General features: G+C 45.3%; 2 protein-coding genes across 2 annotated transcripts in view; one reads left to right on the forward strand and one right to left on the reverse strand.

Moving 5' to 3' along the window:
- Positions 1 to 1,950, forward strand: part of JAK2 (Janus kinase 2) — a 97,567-nt gene extending 95,617 nt beyond the window's left edge. The window contains exon 25 of the mRNA XM_065655740.1: positions 1,876 to 1,950. Coding sequence (XP_065511812.1) covers positions 1,876 to 1,896 — 21 coding nt within the window. The 3' untranslated portion in view covers positions 1,897 to 1,950. The remainder of the gene's footprint in view (positions 1 to 1,875) is intronic.
- An 11,064-nt stretch (positions 1,951 to 13,014) lies between these two features.
- On the reverse strand, positions 13,015 to 15,850 carry LOC136002543 (relaxin-3-like). Its single transcript, XM_065657670.1, has 2 exons — positions 15,619 to 15,850; positions 13,015 to 13,382 (listed from the first exon to the last, which is right to left on the reverse strand). Exons 1-2 carry the CDS (start codon positions 15,848 to 15,850, stop codon positions 13,015 to 13,017), a joined length of 600 nt encoding a protein of 199 aa, XP_065513742.1.
- Between the last annotated feature and the right edge of the window lie 337 nt (positions 15,851 to 16,187).

The raw sequence follows: 16,187 nt of genomic DNA on the forward strand, positions 1-16,187 counted from the left end.
GGCAGAAAGGCCCAAAGGGCTCTGCAAAACAGCAGGATGCCGAAAGTCTGAACTAAAGGAACTCCCAAACAGAACTCAAATAGAAGAGAGCACAATTGGAATGTGTCTCCTTCTCTATCCTCCTAGCTGCAAAAACCCGTCTCTCCTTAAATATGAAGCATGATGCTAAAGGCATGGAATATTCTCATTGATCAGTCTGGATGTCAGTCAGCTCTGCCCCACCTGTGCCCCCCTTCCTCGCTGCCTCGCACCTGTGGGCAGAGCGCTCAGAATGTCCTTGGCTCCCAGATATCAACTAAGATAACAGCAGCTCTTACACTCTCTTTGTTCCAACTCAAAGACACTGGAAAGTTACTTGAAGAAAAACATTAGCTCTGTCCCGGGGTGTTAGCTTCTTGTTCTCAAACTAAGCCAAAACGACGAGTGTGCTAGCATTTTCTAACTCCATGAAGAAAATTAACTCACTTTTGTCAAACCTGCACAAAAGCATATCTGAGTTTCTAACCCAAAACCACACGTTACCGGCGCACGAACCGGAATTCAGGAGTGTGAGGTTGTATTTGGAATATCAACACATACTTTGATGAAGGGATAGCTGGAACTGATCTTCCCTACTTTTTGCATATGTACACTTGAGTAATATTTTTTTCTTAGGAGAAGAAATGAATGATAAATGGAAATATGGTTTCCAATATTGAAAGGTCTTTATGAGATACTACTTAATTTTCAAATCTGTGGAGAATACCTAAATGAAGCACTGGATATGCCCTTCATTTCTCAGGACTAAGCAAAATTTTATTACTTTGCTGTAAGGTATATAATATGTAACGACGGCTACAAGGAAGCTGATATGGGGATATCAGCCTCTTTACAAAGGCTTTTCAGACATCCCACGTTGCAGGTGTCTGTGAACCATGTTGTTACAGGAACAGTCACATGGAGGAAAGAGGCTGCCCTAGAGGAGCTTTAGCCTCCTGTATTTGGGCTGTTGGGCTCTTGGGGACCTGTGGCTCCAGAGCTGGTCAGTCAGCGTCTCCCACTAGTGAGCCTGGTTGGTAAGCTCACAAACACTTGGAACAAGCCAACCAGGACTGAGACGGTGCTGGCAACGGTGAAGCCTTGCTTTAGCATGGGGGGAGCAGCGCACGTGCTGTGGGGCGACCCAGCACAGAGGAGTGTGGAATGGAGCGTGGGAGTCCAGCACCGCGCAGAGGCAGGATATGGCCAAGGTGCAGCTACTCCGTGTGTGAACGGAGCTGCCCTACTAGTGAGGCAGGTGGGAAGGAGTGAGGTGCCCCCCTGAACTCAACTCTGCCGGCATGTGAGGGTGATAACTGGGGCTGGTCTCGGGGGGTTGTGCATGATTGTGTAAGAAAAGTGAGTGAGGAGCCTGTCCCATGCTCAACTTGCTTAACACACTAAGCTTGGTAACGTCAAACAGTTTTGTGTTACGGAAGTACACTGTTATTTCAATCCATGTTTTCCACTACCAACCTCATCCACCAGACGGAGGGCCTGCTAAGGCGGACCATCAGCTGCCATGTGGCAGCGAACACTTTCCTGGCACCGAATTGGGCTTCACCACGTGATACAGTCACCGAGCCACTCACTAATAAAAAGCTTTGGGGCACCAACAAAAGCCGCAGGAGGGCATAGTCACTTAAGAAATAGGAATGTCTGCGAAACTGAGATGGCTTTAAAATTAAGATTCAACAAGTAACTGGTTTTAAGGATTTTAAGTAAGAATGAAAACTCTAACAGACTTTCATAAGTACCTTTTTCTTACACATCTCAGCAGAACTTTTAGATCACTCCAAAGCACCTTTTCATTCAAGTTATCATCTTTACCTTGCTTTCTTTTGTCTGTGTTTTCAGATCTTCAAATTGCATCTTTGAACAGAGAGGAAGATGTCAAATGTATTCCACCTGCATCACAAATGACGAAATAGAAAACTGAAAAACAACAGGTCAGTCTTGGATCTGTGTCTGTGCAGATAGAACTGGTTATACAGACGAGATCTCAAATAATTTGTTTATTTGTAATAGTGAGCAATAATAAGAATGTAATTATGTCAGATTACTTCAATAAACACAACTGCCACCTTGTAAAAGACTCTCAAAGAACTGGAAATGTGAGGAGAACCAAAAGTTGGATTAAGTATGCCAGAAGAAGAAAGGATATTATTGCAGAGTTGCATCAGAATTGCTACAAGTCAGACTACCTAAACAAGGATAGCAGAAAAATCCTGTTTGACTTCAAAGTGTGTGATCAGTATATATTTTAGGTACACATAATCAATTTTATCTGGGTAGTGTGTGATTGAATGCTGTATGGTGGGAGAAAATTAACATTGTATTTCATTCCCTCTGTACTACAGCTGCTATCATATTACTGATTTCTTAAAAAGAAAAAATAGTCTTACAAATATAATAGCTATTAGGGATTTTGCTTTGCCTCTGTAAACCTGTCTGCTCTTTTACTGAAGCTAGATAACTAATTTTAACTTTAGTCTTTTTAGATGTATGTAACATTTTTTACTGAGCTTTCGTAAAACGTTATTAAGAAATTAAATATTAATGGCTCAGATATTTAAATTAAATATAAATGAGTACATAGCTCAAGTGTATTGCAATTCATTTAAAGTTGCAGCAATTTTGCCCCAACAAGAACTCCAGTTAGTAATCCAGTGTGCTATTTAGTACATCTAACGTGAATGATGAAGCAACAAAGGCTAAACAATTACATCAAGAGGAGCTGAAAAGAACAGTTGTTAATGTGGATTCTAGATGTGTTGCCTGAGCTACACCTGATTGAGCTCTAATCAGATCGATGAGCTTTTCTAACTATTTCATTAAAAACCATCAGTCAGGTCACTACTAGAAGTGGCTTCTCCTCAGAAATACTGATCTATCAATTAAAAATATAAATCAAACTTAAATATCTAGCCCATGTACAGCAGCTTCGGTATGTGAAGTGTGGAGCTTACAAATAAGCACATGCAGGTTCTTACCTCTGAATGGACCTCTGGAAAGGACTCAAACATGAGGTTAAACATAAGCTTGGCTTCAGCCTTCAACAGAAGAACACCTAACATGAGTGCCTCAAGGGGAAGGGAAGGAGGGAGGGAGGGAGGGAGGGAGGGAGGAAGGAAGGAAGGAAGGAAGGAAGGAAGGAAGGAAGGAAGGAAGGAAGAAAGGAAAGAAGAGGAAGGGAAGGAGGGAGGAAGGGAAGAAGGAAGGAAGGAAGGAAGGAAGGAAGGAAGGAAGGAAGGAAGGAAGGAAGGAAGGAAGGAAGGAAGGAAGGAAGGGAGGAAGGAAGGAAGGAAGGAAGGAAGGAAGGAAGGAAGGAAGGAAGGAAGGAAGGGAGGAAGGAAGGAAGGAAGGAAGGGAGGAAGGAAGGAAGGGAGGAAGGAAGGAAGGAAGGAAGGAAGGAAGGAAGGAAGGAAGGAAGGAAGGAAGGAAGGAAGGAAGGAAGGAAGGAAGGAAGGAAGGAAAGAAGAGGAAGGGAAGGAGGGAGGAAGGGAAGAAGGAAGGAAGGAAGGAAGGAAGGAAGGAAGGAAGGAAGGAAGGAAGGAAGGAAGGAAGGAAGGAAGGAAGGAAGGAAAGAAGAGGAAGGGAAGGAGGGAGGAAGGGAAGAAGGAAGGAAGGAAGGAAGGAAGGAAGGAAGGAAGGAAGGAAGGAAGGAAGGAAGGAAGGAAAGAAGAGGAAGGGAAGGAGGGAGGGAGGAAGGAGGGAAGGAAGGAAGGAAGGAAGGAAGGAAGGAAAGAAGAGGAAGGAAGGAAGGAAGGAAGGAAGGAAGGAAGGAAGGAAGGAAGGAAGGAAGGAAGGAAGAGGAAGGGAAGGAGGGAGGGAGGGAGGAAGGAAGGAAGGAAGGAAGGAAGGAAGGAAGGAAGGAAGGAAGGAAGGAAGGAAGGAAGGAAGGAAGGAAGGAAGGAAAGAAGAGGAAGGGAAGGAGGGAGGGAGGGAGGAAGGAAGGAAGGAAGGAAGGAAGGAAGGAAGGAAGGAAGGAAGGAAGGAAGGAAGGAAGGAAGGAAGGAAGGGAGGGAGGGAGGGAGGGAGGGAGGGAGGGGAACTAAAAAACACCCAAACGGTCGGACTGACTGATCTGTAATTCTCTGTCCACTTTTTAAACAGAGTTTATATATTTTCTCCTACCACCTGAAAGCTCCCTTGTTCTATTTCAATTCCCACAGGTAACTATCCATGATTCTGTGGGCTCAGCCCAGGGTATGCAAACAGCCAGTTTAACAATCCTGCTCTGAATTGTTCTTTCCTTAGCGGTGGTGGACACACTTGACCTCTGGTCGTACTTTGGTTCAGGCTGACTGAGGAGCAACGGTCCTCATGCCATGTGGTGAACCTGCAAGCTGGAAAGCTCCTGGCTCATGTACAACGGAGTGAAGGTGCCTTGGAAAAAATGTTTTGAAAGGTGGTTTCAAAACCCCAAAATGCAAGATAACCAAAGGACAGAACAAGATACCAGAGCTAAAACACATCGATTTTGTCTGTACTGTTGACCAGCAGTCAACTACTTCACCCTATAAATATTACCATCAGGATGGGCCATATTGGCACTCTCCTTGAAGTGCAGCTGGACTGAGCAGGGACCTCCTGAGATCTGAGATTGCTTGAGTCAGACTAAGAAATCCTTCCTCAGCCAAGGTGCAGAGACCCCTTACCCACAAGAAGTCCTTGGTGACTAATAGCACACTGAATTAACACAAATGAACCATTACTAATCCATGTAGCTACTCAGTAGTGCTATAAACACCGTATAGGTAATTCCATTAGGAATAAACCATTGTCCAAGTCTGAGACTAAGACTGGGTACAGCCACACCTAGGCTCCATATGAGTTTAGAAAGCAAGGGAGTCTGCTCTGAACCTCGTGACTCAGTAGGAGGGTTTTTCCTACTCTTTGTGTCTCATGTCTCTGTGCAAGTCATTCTAACTTCATTCTAACTCAATTTTCCTTTGTATGTTTCTTCCATGAAGTAATTAATAAGGTGAACCTTGCCATCAAACTTATCGAACCTTGTTCCATTGAATTGGGCTCCTTGATGACCTCTTCATAGATAGCAGGGGACTGTGTCATGGGCATTTTTTGGATCTTCCAATTACCTATTCAGGTCAACTAGTTTAGTTTAGCTGCAGTCTAAGTTTACAGCTAAATTTAGGCTCAAAGGAAAAAAAAAATTGGATGCTGCAGGTCTGAAAAAATATAATAGTTAAGCCAAGTTACAAATATCAGTGAAAGTTCACTTACACACACTTCCATGCAAAAAGGATTATACCATGGGCAGGTCAGGTCACTGTGATTTAACGAGCCTTGAATTTAGAACAGGTACAGCTCTGGAGTCTATTTTTTTAAGAGGCTCTCTCTTGCTTGATAATGATCTTTCGTTTCCAATATGGCATTTCTGTGTGGCCTGGGACCCTATGCAAGCTCAAACCCACCTCACTGACAAATTCTGAGATGGATGCTGTTGCCTGAGTAAAGTTTTGGACAAGCCTGGAAACACAGAGGAAAAGTTTGTATGTGCTTAGGGTCGATTGACAAAGCTGTAATTACTGAAGTTTGACAAGAGTCTGAGGGGGATAGCAAAAAATTGGAAGATATGCTTCCTCATATACAATTTGGAAACATTCCCAGGAATTGCAGGGTAGTCTAAAAATCCTTGAAAAGAGGATATGTGGACTTCAAAGGATGAGGTTGCAATTAATAAAAAGTCCTCTCTTTGAAGATATGTGCACTGTGCATCTCTAAGAGGCAATGCAGACAAACAGCTGAGGGGACTGACAGGAAGGTGTATCTACACACTTGTCAGTGCCAGGCTGGAAGTCATCTAAGTTTCCATAAGCAAAGCTGAGAACGCTTCTCTTACATCAGGTGGATGAGCCTTCAAAACCTAAACTGAGGTTAAAAATTAAACAAAATTAGACTCGCATCTGGCAAGTGAGGTCTGCCTGGTTGCTGAACAACTGGAACAATGCAGAAGATAATGCCTTCTTCAGAAACCTATTCAGTTTCTGAGACTTCTAATTGAGATACACGCACAGGCACACATGGTTCTCTCTCTCCTGCAGCACTCAATGAGAGTGGAAGAAATCCAAGACACATAGTAATGACAGACTTAAGACAAATGTTGGTAATGTAGGAAATCTGATAAGGTGTATGTTGTGGTTTAACCCAGCAGGCAGCTAAACACCACACGCGATTCACTTCTCCCCCAGTGGGATGGGGAAGAGAATCAGGAAAAAAAAAAGGTAAACCTTGTCAGTTAAAAGGCAGTTTAATAAAACAGAGAGGGTTAATAATAATAATACATTAGACTAAGTGATGCATAACGCAATTGCAGTTCTGGCATTTGCACCAAGAGCTGGCAGATCTCGTGAGAGAGGCTGATGCGGAGGTGGTGTTACCAGGACATTTAAACAGCTCGTAAGGTGCGCAGGCGACCAGGAGCACAGTGAACAGGGCCAGCAAACAGGGCCGAGGCAGTCAGAGTGGCAGCTCGAGTGGAGGGGTGAGCGGCAAGGGCAACGAAGCTCTGTCAGCTCAAGAGATTAATGCAGATAGTGGTTATCAACCTTGCAGGAGAAGCCTAACTGTGGTAGCCACTCAGTCCCCTGCATCTGCCATGAAGGAGGCAGCAACACAGAGCTGCCGAGGAAACATGCAGCCGTCCAGACTTCAGGCTGCAGGGAACGCCAGAGTCTCTCACTGGCATGGAATGGTAAGAGAGAGAACAGCTGTGTGAGGTGTGAGCAGGTGGATGACCTGCTCAGCCTGCTGGTGGAGCTAAAAGAGGAGGTAGAAAGGTTGTGAAGTATCAGGGAGGCAGAGAAAGAAATAGACTGTTGGGATCAAGCCCTGGCCTCCCTGAGACGTGAAAGGCTAACACCAAGTAACCAAGACAGTTCATTACCCTCCCCCTGACTTACTGAAGACAGTAGGTCAAGGGAAAGGGATGAATGAAAAGTACAGAGTGGACTACACTCGTGGTAGCAGGCAAAACATTCCCTTGCCCACCCCACCCTCCCAGGTGCTTCTGTTCAGGCGCGAGGCTCTGGAAGTGGAAGGCCAGTCAAGGGCTAATGAAAATGAAGGACCACCTACACCACAGGTCCTCACACGATCTGAAAGGCCTACCTCCAGTATTACAACCACATCCACAAGAAAGAAAAAGAGGGTTATAGTTGTAGGTGACTCCCTTCTAGGGGGTATGGAGGGTCCAATATGCTGGAAGGACCCTCCTCTTAGGGAGGTCTGCTGCCTTCCTGGACCCTGGGTTAAGGACATTGCCAGGAAACTTCCTAGCCTGGTATAGCCCTCAACTACTACCTATTAGTGGTTTTTCATGTAGGTGTCGATGAGGTTGTGACCTGTAACCCAGGGACAATTAAAAGAGACTTCAGGGCCTTGGGACGGTTGGTGAGGGAATCAGGTGCACAGGTTATTTTATCCTCTTTTCTTCCAGTCATGGACAGTGACATTAGAAGAAACAGATGGATGTGCTCTATTAACACATGGCTCCATGTTTGGTGTCACCCACCACAGTTTTGGTTTTTTTGGTGTCACCCACCACAGTTTTGGTTTTTTTGATAATAGGATCGCCTACACGACACCACGTTTGCTGGCATCGCACGGAGTTCACCTTACACATAAAAGGAAGAGGGTCTTTGCACACAAGCTAGCAGGGCTTATTGACAGGGCTTTAAACTAGATATGATGGGGGAAGGGTATGTAATGAGGCTCGCCTGTGACATGCTGTGGGATGAGACAGCAAGCATAAAGGGGCGAGGTGAATCAGGCTCTTAACCGATGAGCTTGGGGGGTGGGGTCCAATGTGGTGAAGCTCAAGCAAACACATCCAGTTGAGGAACATGCCAGACCAATCACAGCAGTGACAAATATTCCTTAGCTGCCTCCTAAGATGAGTACCAGAGGGCTAACCACCTCAAGGGTACACACGGCTGCAGTAGATCTTCCTGCACACCTCATAAGAACCCGCATGTTTGGGTACCTCCCTCAAGTGTCTGTACACCAATGCATGTAGCATGGGGAATAAAGAGGAGGAATTAGAGGCCTATGAGCATTCACAGGGCCATGATCTCATTGCTGTTGCGGAGACATGGTGGGACAGCTCACATGACTGGAATGCTGTCATGGAGGGCTATGTACTTTTCAGGAAAGACAGTCCAGCAAGAGGAAGTGGAGGAGTTGCACTTTATGAATATCTTGAACTCTGCCTAGGGGGGGACAATGAGTGAGTTGAATCCTTATGGGTAAAAATTAAGGGACAAGTTAATAAGTGGGACACTGTTGTGGGTGTTTACTACAGGCCACCTGATCAGGAGGGGGAAGTTGATGAGGCTTTCTACAGACAGCTGGATGTAGCCTCATGATCCCATGCCCTGGTTTTCATGGGAGACTTCAATCACCCTGACATCTGCTGGGTGGGCAACACAGCTAGGCATGTACAGTCCAGGAGGTTCCTACAGATCATTGATGACAACTTTTTGACACAGATGGTGGAGGAGCCAATGAGGAGAGGCGTGCTGCTGGACCTTGTCCTAACAAACCAAGAAGAACTGGTTGGAGATGTGAGGGTTGGGGGCAGCCTCGGCTGCAGCAAACATGAGATGGTCCAGGATCCTGCATGGAGGAAGCAGGGCAATAAATAGGACTAAAACCATGGACTTCAGCAAGGAAAACCTTGGCGTCTTCAAGGTCCTGCTTGGAAGAATCCCATGGGTTAGAGCTCAAGAAGGAAAGGGAGTCCAAGAGAGCTGGCTAATATTTGAACATCACTTCCTCCAAGCCCAAGACCAACACATCCCTATGAGGAAGAAATCAAGTAAAGGGAGTAAGAGGCCAGCATGAATGTGTAAGGAGTTCCTGTCAAAACTCAGGTGGAAGAACGATGTTTATGTAATGTGGAAAAAGGGACAGATCACCTGAGAGGAATACAAGGAAACTGTTAGAGTGTGCAGGGATGCGGTGAGGAATAAATCTGGCCAGGGATGTCAAAGACAACAAGAAGGGGTTCTTCAAGTATATCAGAAGCAAAAGGAAGGTTAGGGAAAATGTAGGTCCGCTGCTGAATGAGGAGGGTGCCCTGGTGACGGATGACACCAAGAAGGCAGAGTTACTGAATGCCATCTTTGCTTCTGTCTTTGATGCTAAAACTGGCCCTCAGGTATCCCATACCTTAGAGACAGAAGAGAAAGTCTGGCAAAAGGAAGGCTTTCCCTTGGTTGAGGAAGAACAGGTTAGAGATCGTTTACACAAACCGGACATCCACAAATCCACAGGCCCCAATGGGATGCACCCATAAGTGCAGAAAGAGTTGTCAGACATTATTGCTAAGCCACTCTCCATCATCTTTGAAAGGTCTTGTAGAACAGGAGAGGTGCCTGAGGACTGGAGGAAAGCCACTGTCACTCCAGTCTTCAAAAAGGGCAAGAAGGAGGACCCAGGAAACTACAGGCCAGCCTCACCTCCATCTCTGGAAAGGTGATAGAACAGCTCATTCTGGACATCATCTCCAAGCATATGGAGGAAAATAATGTTATCAGGAGTAGTCAGCATGTGTTCATCAAAGGAAAATAATGTTTGACCAACCTGATAGCCTTCTATGATGGTATGACTGGCTGGGTAGACGAGGGAAGAGCAGTGGACATCGTCTAACTTGACTTCAGCAAGGCTTTTGACACAGTCTCTCACAACCTCCTCATAGGCAAGCTCAGGAAGCACGAGGTGGGTGAATGCACAGTGAGATGGATCATGAACTGGCTGGATGGTGAAGCTCAGGGGGCTGCAATTGATGGTGTGAAGTCTGGTTGGAGGCCTGTAGTTAGTGAGGTTCCCCAGGGGCCAGTGTTAGTTAGGCCCAGTCCTATTCAACCTGTTCATCAATGACCTGGATGAAGAGGCTGAGTGTACCCTCAGCAAGTTTGCTGGTGATACCAAACTGAAAGGAGTGGTTGATACATCAGAAGGCTGTGCTGCCATTCAGTGAGACCTGGACAGGCTGGAGGACTGGGCAGAGAAGAACCTAATGAAGTTCAACAAGAGCAAGTGTAGGGTCCTGCACCTGGGGAGGAATAACCCTGGGCACCAGTACAGGTTGGGGGTTAACCTGCTGGAAAGCAGCACTGCAGGGAAGGACTTGGGAGTTCTGGTCCACAACAGGTTGTCCATGAATCAACAATGTGCCCTTGTGGCCAAGAAAGCCAACAGTATCCTGGGGTGCAGTAAGAAGAGTGTGACCAGGAGGTTGAAGGCAGTTATCCTCCTCCTCTACTCTACCCTGGTGAGGCTGCATCTGGAGTACTGTGTCCAGTTTTGGCCTCCCCAGTTTAAGAAGGACAAGGAATTACTGGAGTCTAGTGGCAGGCTACAAATATGATTGGGGGTCTGGAGCACCTTTCTTATGAGGAGAGGCTAAGAGAGCTGGGTCTGTTCAGCTTGGAGAAGGGGATCTCATCAATGTTCACAAACATCTCCAGGGTGGGTGTCAAGAGAATGGGAGCAGACTCCTTTCAGTGGGGCCCAACAATAGGATGAGAGGCAACAGGCACAGACTGAAGCACAGGAGACTCCATCTGAATATAAAGAGAAACTTCTTTACTTTGGGGGTGACAGAGGCTGCCCAGAGAGGTGTGGAGTCTCCTTCTCTGGCAACATTCAAGACTCATGTGGACACATTCCTGTGCAATTTACTCTAGGTGAACCTGCTTTGGCAGGTGGGTTGGACTAGATGATCTCCAGAGTTCCCTTCCAACCCCAACCATTCTGTGAACTTCAGTCTGTGCCATGTATCTGTATCATGGGTGCCCTCTTAAAGTCATTACAGACTATGACAATGCCTGTGAAACAAACAGATGAAAACCCAGATTTCACCATTTCTCTGGGTTATGCATACTGATGTATCTTAACATATCTTGACCTCTGAAAAATGCCTGTTTACATCAGATAAAGACCAATTTTTCTATTTATAGTTCTGTCTTAGCATGAAACAGTTCATCCTGAACATTTCCACTTACACTATTTATAGTTTACCAACAGGTTACATCTAACCTGCTAAGTTAAACTCCAGATGGTTCTGTTCAAGACTTAAGCTCACAAATTTAAGATTTTAACTACATCTTTGTGTTATTCAGGGTATAAGAATGCCTACTCACTATACTTGCAAACTGTGTACCTGGACAGACTGGTGCTACTGGAACAAGCGAGCAGAATGAACACCATATTCACCTTCCCCAATACTCCTTTTTAAAAGCTTCACAGAAAGTCTTCTAGCAAAATAAACATACACAGGCTAATTTTCAGTTTCATCAAGCATGGCATTTTCACATTTTCCCTTTTCTTAGGGATTCTATGTACCGTTTAGTCTTCACCTTACTGAGAAATCTGAAGTCTCAAAGGCCTGGATCTTACTCAAAAATAAAGAATAATTCCCCTCAAACTCCTACTAGATTATTCTAGGAAATCCTGATCTAATCTAAGAGTCTCCAAACCCAAAACTACTTGTGAGGTGAAGCTACTGCAAACTAAGCTATAGAAGTTTAGTTAGCCAGTTGCAAAGAAAACTGTAACTGAGCTTTACAGAGTTACCTTTTCCACTCAGCAACAAAATGCATCTTCCAGTCACTACAACAATGGTGGGGAAGAAGAAAACTTATTTCTTGCTAAACATTATTATTACAATGACAGAAAAGATGGTGCTTTTCAGCTGGAAAATTACAGCATTCATAGCAAATGCCCATTCTGCCCAGACTTAACAAAATTGACATGGTTTAAAAAAAAATAAAAACGACTGACAGATGTCTAATTGCTGGAACAACAATATCATCTTCGGAAGAGGCATAAAGAAGCAATGCACTAATTTCGCTAAGCAGTAGTTCAATCAAAGAACAGTTTTCAAAAGATGATCTGAAGAATGAAGCCAAAAGTTGTGACTCTGCTGTCTAAGCTATGAAGTAGACTCTGAGTCAGCTATGGCTACAAAGCTACATTAAATTACCAAAAGCATCATCAACATCAGGAAAACACACCACACACACAAACACAAAACCAAATAAACCAAACAAAAAAAACCCCAAACAATCAAAACCTCAAGTCATCAAAACATAGCTAGAAATACAACTTATTATAGCTGAGAGAAAGAGCCAGGAAAGCAAAAAGCTCAGAAATTACAAAGATTAAATTAGATTTTTATAATTATAGTAGCAATTAGCAACTTCGAAATACATCTGAAGTAGTGTAGACTCGCATACCATAAGAACACACAGGAAGATGTCTGAGCATCTATAGAATAAGTTACTTGACGTACATCCAATGCTCTCACTTAGCTGTCCTATGAAAAAAATGGGGAAGGTAAAGGAATAACTAAAGTGTTAATATTTCACTCACTAGCTATTTAAGCATATCTGTGAACATGAAGAAATATTTAAGCTGCAAGAGCTGTATTGTAGTAAAGTTTCTAGAAAGACCATATTGCATAAAACATCCTGCAATTACAATGAAATGGAAAATGCACGTTCAAAATAATCAGCAAGCTGAGTCAGTGTTGAGTGGAATTTCAACTGGCAAAATATCCTTTCTGTACAGCTTTGTACCACAAATCTCATTTCAAGAACATTGCTTGGTGTTCTTTCTGTTGACAGAGAAAGAATAATTCAGTAACACATAGCATAATTACACTTTAATGAAACACTGAAGTTCTTCCTAAGGTGTTACAAAGATATATTTGTAATATAGGTGTAAAGGCTCAACATTACAATGAAAAGACTTAGTAAAAAATACAGATTAAAAGTTACTGCAGCAAAACAAAGTTGTTACAACTACACTTGTGGCACCTTTTTTTTTAAAAAAAAAAAAAGAAAACCAGCAGTATTGACTGGCACATACAGACAAAATAAAACACAGTGAGTTTTCTTCCTCCATAGGGTATTCAATCACATAGCACTGCAAACATTGATTTCATGCACAAGTGAAGAAAGGATTTTAAACTCTGCATATAGTGCTAATTTCAGCTTTTGTACATCCCCATTTGCAACACATTCCTGCCAAACCCAGAGATTCCCGTTTTGTTCTGGGATACCTGGCCCAAAGATAACTGTTTGATCCCTCAGGGTTTGCAAGGCCCGTTCCTCCCCTGTCCTTCTGAACAGCTTCTTCTACCTGATGAACAAGTTCTTTGAAGTCATCTGTCACAGGTACATACTCATTATAGTCATTTAAACTATACAAGTCCTTAAACATCTCCCATCCAAGAAATGGGCTGCTTCGCTGCAGCTGCTCCACTTCAGGGCCCAAAATTGATTGCAGCTTGAAGTTTCCCAGTAGTTTGTTACTTGCCGTTCGTACAGAATCTGTTTAAAGAGAAGACTTTTTTTAAGTTCAGGCTGTAGAAAGAGTATCAAAAGGAGCATATAGTTCTAAGAAACAGCAATAAACACCACTCAGTTAGCAATAAGCAAAGCACTTTTATCTAGAACTGTCAGTACTGCAGTCTCCACTCCATTATTTACTTGTAGTTTACTTTTAGGGGAATTTTTTTGTTTTAAAGGCTACATTGCGTGTTAGTCATGGACAGTACCTGGCTACAACTGTGACTGAGATATCAATATCCTATCACAACTGCAGTGTTATTGATATAGAAGTATCAATACTTCTTTAGAAACAAAATTCTGTTGTAAAGACAAGTACCCAGAAACCACACTGAGCTATCTCAGGTGGCTCATGAATTAGATTAGGCCACTCCTCTCCCATACACAAACTAGCACCATATGAAGAACAAATGTAGGGAGGACTAAGTATTGGACTAAATAAGCAAATATTATATGTAAACTGCTTCTTGTAGATTTTATTTTTCAATAGCTATTTTCAGCCAATGCTTTCCACTCAGTTCTTTCATTTGTCAAGGCACAGCAGAGGCTTGCAGAATTTACTTAGAAACACACTTTGTCTCACTGACTGAAGTGTTCTCAAAAATCCAGCTTTACTTCCCTTCACCCCACACTGTTTATCTTTTACTTTGTCAAGGCAAGTGGCATTGCTTACTTCAGTTACTGTGAAGAAAACCAGCTCCTTCAATTATTAAGTTGAAAAATCCAAAATAAGTGTTTCTTGTGTGGTTTTGATGCTGTTAATATATTTTTTATTTCAGAAAGCTGAAAGAAGATGAGAGCATCCAGCGAATGTTTTATTTACTTTAATATGGCTAATCAATATATAGAAGCTAACTTTCTGATAGAACAGCTGCCTGAATAGGTACAAAAATTAAAACAGTGGTAGCCACTTTACTAATTAGAGAGTAACTACTATTTCGTAGTCTTTTGGGGCAAGGAAGACTTATCAGGCAGTACAGCAGGGGCTCCCTAGTGACCGATGCTCTCAGAAGCTACTGTTAATAAGAAGGAAAACAAAGTTTACTAGGAAAGAACACAATCCCAGAAGAGGCTGTATATCTGTAATTTGTTATAATTACAAAGGTAACTTTTACCTTCTACTCAACCTGCTGGCAAAACAAAACCCGCACACACAACAAACAAACCAACCCGCAAAAAACACCACAGCCTCCCAAGACACCCAAATACTGGCTTCATTAGCTGCTTGATATCCAATGTTATTTCATTAACAACATGTTTAAGCAAGAAGGAAGAAGCTTTTCCATTGCACATTTTAGCCATAACTCCAACTTTTATCCTTGTTTTAAATGTTATTTTCACTATTCAAAATATCAACACAAATGAGTCATCCCTTAAAATTACTGTGTTACGTTACTGTACTTTGAGAACACAGCCCAAAAGTAGCTTGCTTAAATCTTCTTAATGTACAGAACTTGGAACGTGTTACAGTAAGTCATGTGAGGAATATTTTACCCATTGTTTTGCCAAAAATCCCTAAAGCAGTTCTTGCTGTTTAAATTGTAATCTGAAGCACCAGAGAGTCCCATCCGTCCTCCAACATGCCAACTCTTCCGTACTGAGCAGCACAAGCGATAAAAAGCCCAAACGATTCCACACCCAATAATGCCCCTACCACAGCCCACCAAAACGGGGAGCACAGATTTAAAGCTCCTGGCAGCGAGGGACAACTGAGCCAGGTCTCCCTAGCCAGAAGAGTTACCGAGCTTTGGGAAGGGAGAAAAGCTACAGCCAGAGGCACTCTGCACTGCTTCCAAGGGTGCCTCACACCTCCCTGCATGGCGAAGAAAGGAGCGGGGGAGAACAAAAAACAACACGTGATTTATTGTTCGTGGGTTTTTTAGATAAAGAGTTCAGTGCGCCCCGGCCGCCGGCAGGGCTGCTCAGCGCTGTGCGGAGCGATGTCTCTGAACAGAACAAAAACTTTTCAGGTTATCCCGACCAATAACGCCCCGGCGACTGCCGCGTGTTCTCCTCTGAACTTGTGGGTTTCCTTTCAGAAGTCACGGGGAACGCCGATCAGCCCCGGGAACGAGAAGGGGACGCTGCCCTGCGGCTCGGGGCGGGAGGAGCGAGACGCGCCGAGGGCCGCGCACCTGCCCCGCTCCCCCGCATTTCTCCTCACGGGACCTCTCCCGGCCTCGCCCCGCCCACGCCCTCCCGCTCCTCGGACACTCACCGGCCGCGGGCGGCGGCTCCATCGCCAGCAGGGACAGCCGCTTCCAGCGGGACCCGCCGCAGGTGAAGATGACGGCGCGGATGAACTCCCGGCCGCACAGCTTCACCCCGTACCCGTCCCCCTCGCCCGCAGGGAGCACGGCGGCCGCCGCGCCCCGGGCGCTGGGCTGCCCCGGCGGCGCCGCGCACAGCAGCACCGCCGCGGCGCAGAGGAGTCGCAGCTTGGCCCCCATGGCGCCGCCCGCCCCGTCCCACCGGCCGCCCAACCGCCCGCGCTCGCGGCCTCGAGCCCAACCGCCGCCGACCCGCGTGCCGCACGCGCTGCTGCCGCCGCTCGCCTCCCGCCTTTTATGCGCTGAGGGCGGCGCTGAGTCACCGCCCGGCCCGCCGAGGCGCCCCACGGGGAGAGCCCCCTGCCCGCCCCCGCCCCGCCCCGCCCCGCCCCGCCCCGCCCCGGCCCGGCCCGGCCCGGCCCGGCCGCGCCGCTGCCGCCGGCAGCTCTCGCCGGGAGCTGCGGGCGCCGGGAACCGGCGTCGAGGCGCCCTCGGATGGGACTCCGTCTCTTCCTGC

Source organism: Caloenas nicobarica, chromosome Z (assembly GCF_036013445.1).
Source record: "Caloenas nicobarica isolate bCalNic1 chromosome Z, bCalNic1.hap1, whole genome shotgun sequence".
Taxonomy (NCBI): domain Eukaryota; kingdom Metazoa; phylum Chordata; class Aves; order Columbiformes; family Columbidae; genus Caloenas; species Caloenas nicobarica.